This window comes from Amphiura filiformis, chromosome 7 (assembly GCF_039555335.1).
Source record: "Amphiura filiformis chromosome 7, Afil_fr2py, whole genome shotgun sequence".
NCBI classification, from domain to species: Eukaryota; Metazoa; Echinodermata; class Ophiuroidea; order Amphilepidida; family Amphiuridae; genus Amphiura; species Amphiura filiformis.
This window is the reverse complement of record NC_092634.1, coordinates 29,596,670-29,600,764: the sequence shown is the minus strand read 5'-3', so window position 1 is coordinate 29,600,764 and position 4,095 is coordinate 29,596,670. Positions and strand designations below refer to the sequence as shown.

General features: G+C 39.0%; 1 protein-coding gene across 1 annotated transcript; it reads left to right on the top strand.

The window, feature by feature from the left end:
- Positions 1-561: 561 nt before the first annotated feature.
- LOC140157776 (uncharacterized) lies at positions 562-3,393 on the top strand. The gene is made up of 3 exons (XM_072181025.1): positions 562-1,157; positions 1,283-2,134; positions 3,159-3,393. The coding sequence occupies exons 1-3, from the start codon at positions 562-564 to the stop codon at positions 3,391-3,393; spliced, it is 1,683 nt and encodes a 560-aa protein (XP_072037126.1).
- The last annotated feature ends 702 nt before the right edge of the window (positions 3,394-4,095 follow it).

The window sequence follows — 4,095 nt, the reverse complement described above, 5'->3', positions numbered from 1 at the left end:
ATTCCATATATTGTCAGCCTGCTACGCTAATTGCCTACGTCATTTTTTGTAATTTTGAGAATAAAGTACAAAATCTGGTTCAAGCATTTAAACATAATTTATTCACCAATCTTTGCACAAGAACAAATGATAATGAAACAAATGAAAGGGAATAATCCGAAATAATTAGGGTGATTACATAACTGATGCATGCTTGAACCACATTTTGTTCTTTGTTCTCAAAATTACAAACAATTACTTGGGCAATTAGCGATATCTTATATATTCTGCATTTAAAAGTGCTTTTAACTCGGTTTCTTCAACTTTGATTTCAACCACTCCTCAAACCAGTGATACCCTGTCCTACAAACTCAAAAAAGTCAACATGTTCACCTAACAACAGATTCTGTAAGTGGATATATTGCTAATGAAAACCCTCACACAACAGTCCTTTACAAGTAAATGGGTCACTGAACAATTTTGTGTACAAACAAAAGTGACATTGACTTCTACCAATCTCAAATTTTATTTAGGTGGAAAATCCCAGTTTAAAGAGGAAGTAAATATAAACATCAAATCAAAATGGCAGAAGGTGGTACAGGTAGCAAATCACTTGCTAAGCGGATCAAAAGTTTTGATGTCTTTATATCCATAGAGCCAGGGACAAGTAAACATGTTCACCTTCAGATTCTACAAGGCGATATCACCAAAGAAAACACTCATGCTATGGCTGTCTTCAGATCAGATACAGACAATGCAGAGGGTGATTCATTGAGGATATTACAGGCTGCTGGAGATGGTATAGAAGCTGAGTTTCAACATACTAAAACTAGAGGAGGGAAGAATGTAAGAAAAGGTGTTGTGTTGACTGGTGCAGGGAATTTAGAGCATCCACAGCACATCCTACACCTACTGGTGAAGAATGATGGTGTGACACTTCGGATATCGCTTGCTCTTGCTCTTCGCCTGATGGAGAAGCAGTACTCAAGATCCATCGCATTTCCCCATCTACCTGCTGTACTTTGTTCAATGGAAGCAGTCATGACTATGTTAGAATCATTTGATGACTTCACAAGAGTGGATTGTCCTATGTGTCTTCACTTTATCCAAGTAGTACTACCAAATGATCATGGGTTTTATCAATATGCAGCTGCAAGACAAGGGATTGAGTTTGAGATGTATAGAGACCTACTGATTCAGCCTGTTTTTTTACAAATATTGTCCATTCTTTTTCAGAACTTGATGTCCCCACTGCAGATGTACCTTGCAACAAAACACATCAAGATCACGCAACCTTTGTCAGTCGCATATCTTCCTATAGGAAACTCTCACAGGATGTCTACCAAGCAAGGGAGATTCATGCCAAATTGGGCCAAGTCCATCTTCATGTGTGCTATTCCAGAGACTACTACTATGCCCATCAGAATGTTGCATTTGTAGACTTTCTAAATATAACCAGAGCGCATCAATATATATTGCCAATATCACTTAAACAATTCTCAGATATTACAGCAACTCATCTGGCTGACAACATCTCTATCAAAACAGCAGGAAACCAAAGTCTGTTTGAAATCATCATCGACGAGGAGCCAGGAAAGTTTCCTAGAATAAGATCAGCAATTCACAGAGTGCTACAATATGCAGATCAGAAAGGCATCAAGTACATATGCTTTCCTTCAAAGTTTGATTATGGAGATGATCAAATTGAGTTACTAAAGGCTATGAGTTTCCATAGGTATCAGAAGAAAAGGTACAATATTTTCCCACTTCTGTACTTCAATGCTATTCATGACTTTGCTCTCTATGGTCAACCATCCATTCAACATAGCATCCATATCCACACCAGCCAGTCTGAATTGTCCATTTACAAGAATGTATGGCATAACGGGTTTCCCTCCAGTCAAGGGAAGGAGGCTGGTTGCTTTGAATCCCTCTTCACTCAGCTGAACCTGGATCCACTCTTTATAGCTTGTCATCTGAGTGTTGTGAAGGAAACTTACACAGTCTCCAGAGGCAAGTGGGAATGGGCCCAGCACTTTGAATGCTTCTATCTTAATGAGGAGAAATCAACCTATCTTGATAGATTCACCTATGGATGTGCCTTGCAACAGATAGCACCAATCGAGATACCCTACTATGTGATGTTCTTAGAAAGGTAATTTAACAACTGCAAATTCAACAGCAATAAGCATTACTTAGTATTCAGTGCTAGTGGTCTAGTTCGTAGACACATAATCTGATTGGACAATCGCATGATTTCGGGTGTCGTCTATTAGGCCGTAGACGACTCTGCATCATCATGAGTATTAATAAAGCCTAAACCATGCATACCGTATTGTTTGTAATAAATGCCCCGGGGGCGTTGCATTTTTCCAAAAGGGGGCGTTTATTGAAGGTGAATTGTCAGTGAACAAAATTAAAAATCGGGTTAAATTCCCGGTGGTGCTCTTGTAGAAAGGATGGATTTACGGCTATACTATAAACGGTGATGCCCATGGAAAATATAATTTTCGTGGTAAATACATCAAAATTACACAGGTCCGTAAGTGCATCATCAAGCAAGAATCAGGTAAATTCTACCATAATTTAAGGCAATGGAATGGATGGAAGTGGGAGTCATAATAGGTTTTGTCTATGCAATTTACCGATCGTCCCTGACAAGACTGACTGACTGTTGTCAGTTTTAAGCTTACTCACACGATATAGCATGGAAATCTTTGCATTTTTGTCAATTTTTCACAGAAAACTTGGAGGGGGCGTTTAATAGAGGGGGAGCGTTTATTACAAACAATACGGCATGTAGTGCATTGTATGCGTAGATCTGGTGCGTGATACTCGCACACTGACTACAAATGAGAATAAACAATAGGAATTTTTGTTTTTAATATCCTCTATACAGTGTAATAGACGACAGGCAGGTCCAATATTTTGCCGTATCCACATACTCAATATATTGGACCTGCCTGTCGTCTATCACAATAGAGGATGGTAAAAACAAAAATTCCAATTATTTATTCTAAAATTTGCACATTTTATTTTAGTTAACAGTGCAAAATGTGCATCAGTCATAGTCGAAAGTGCCAAGTTCAACCAGCCATAACAAATTTAACTTGAGTTAGCAACACATCCATTTCAATCTGTATTGGTACATGTTAAATACATTGTTCTTATTTCTATAGATCAACTTCAGATGGCAAATCATCGGAAGGGACTGAAGGTTTCAGCGAATACAAGGATTATATCAACATGAACAGCTATATAAATCCTTGGGATTTATCCTGCACTAACTCAGTTGTGCGGTTTGAAGACACACCATCACCTCCACCAAAATCACCATCTGCACCGCAAAGGCTGTATAATGCACAATTAGCCCAGCGCTTCCAAGAATTGGCGCAAGGCTTCCATTTAAAATAGAACTAGATACGTCGCGGTTTTCGACGCAAGGCGTCGAATGGGATGCCTCCACCATGGGGCGATTTAAATGTGTACAAATCCATTTTAGTAATTTGACCTTAGATGACCCTGGGTGACCCCGGATGATTCCAAAATGACATGCCAAAAATTTGGCTCTAAATGGTGACTGTACCCACCAAGTTTCATGCCCATACGACCAATTGTATTCATTTGACCTTAGATGACCCCAAAATGACCTGCCAAAAAATTGACTCAAAATGTTGACTGTACCCACCAAGTTTCATGCCCATAAAACAATATTTAGTAATTTGACCTTAAATAACCCCTGGGTGACCCCGGATGACCCCGAAATGACCTTCCAAAAATTTGGCTCTAAATGTTGACTGCACCCACGAAGTTTCATGCCCATATGACCAATTTTATTAATTTGACCTTAGATGACCCCTGGGTGACCCCGGATGACCCCAAAATGAACTTCAAAAAAATTGACTCTAAATGTTGACTGTACCCACTAAGTTTCATGCCCATAAGACAATATTTAGTAATTTGACCTTAGATGACCCCGGATGACCCCAAAATGACCTTCCAAAATTTGGCTCTAAATGTTGACTGTACCCACCAAGTTTCATGCCCATACGACAGTTTTAGTAATTTGACCTCAAATGACCTTTGACCTCAGTATATGACCTTGAACAAAAAAAA

What these genes read in the sequence shown, in the direction of transcription:
- LOC140157776 (XM_072181025.1), top strand. Translation starts at nt 562, where the DNA reads ATGGCAGAAGGTGGTACAGGTAGCAAATCACTTGCTAAGCGGATCAAA. An exon ending in CAAGGGATTGAGTTTGAGAT is followed by an intron (nt 1,158 to 1,282) that starts GTATAGAGACCT and finishes AACCTTTGTCAG; the next exon opens with TCGCATATCTTCCTATAGGA. An exon ending in TATGTGATGTTCTTAGAAAG is followed by an intron (nt 2,135 to 3,158) that starts GTAATTTAACAA and finishes TTATTTCTATAG; the next exon opens with ATCAACTTCAGATGGCAAAT.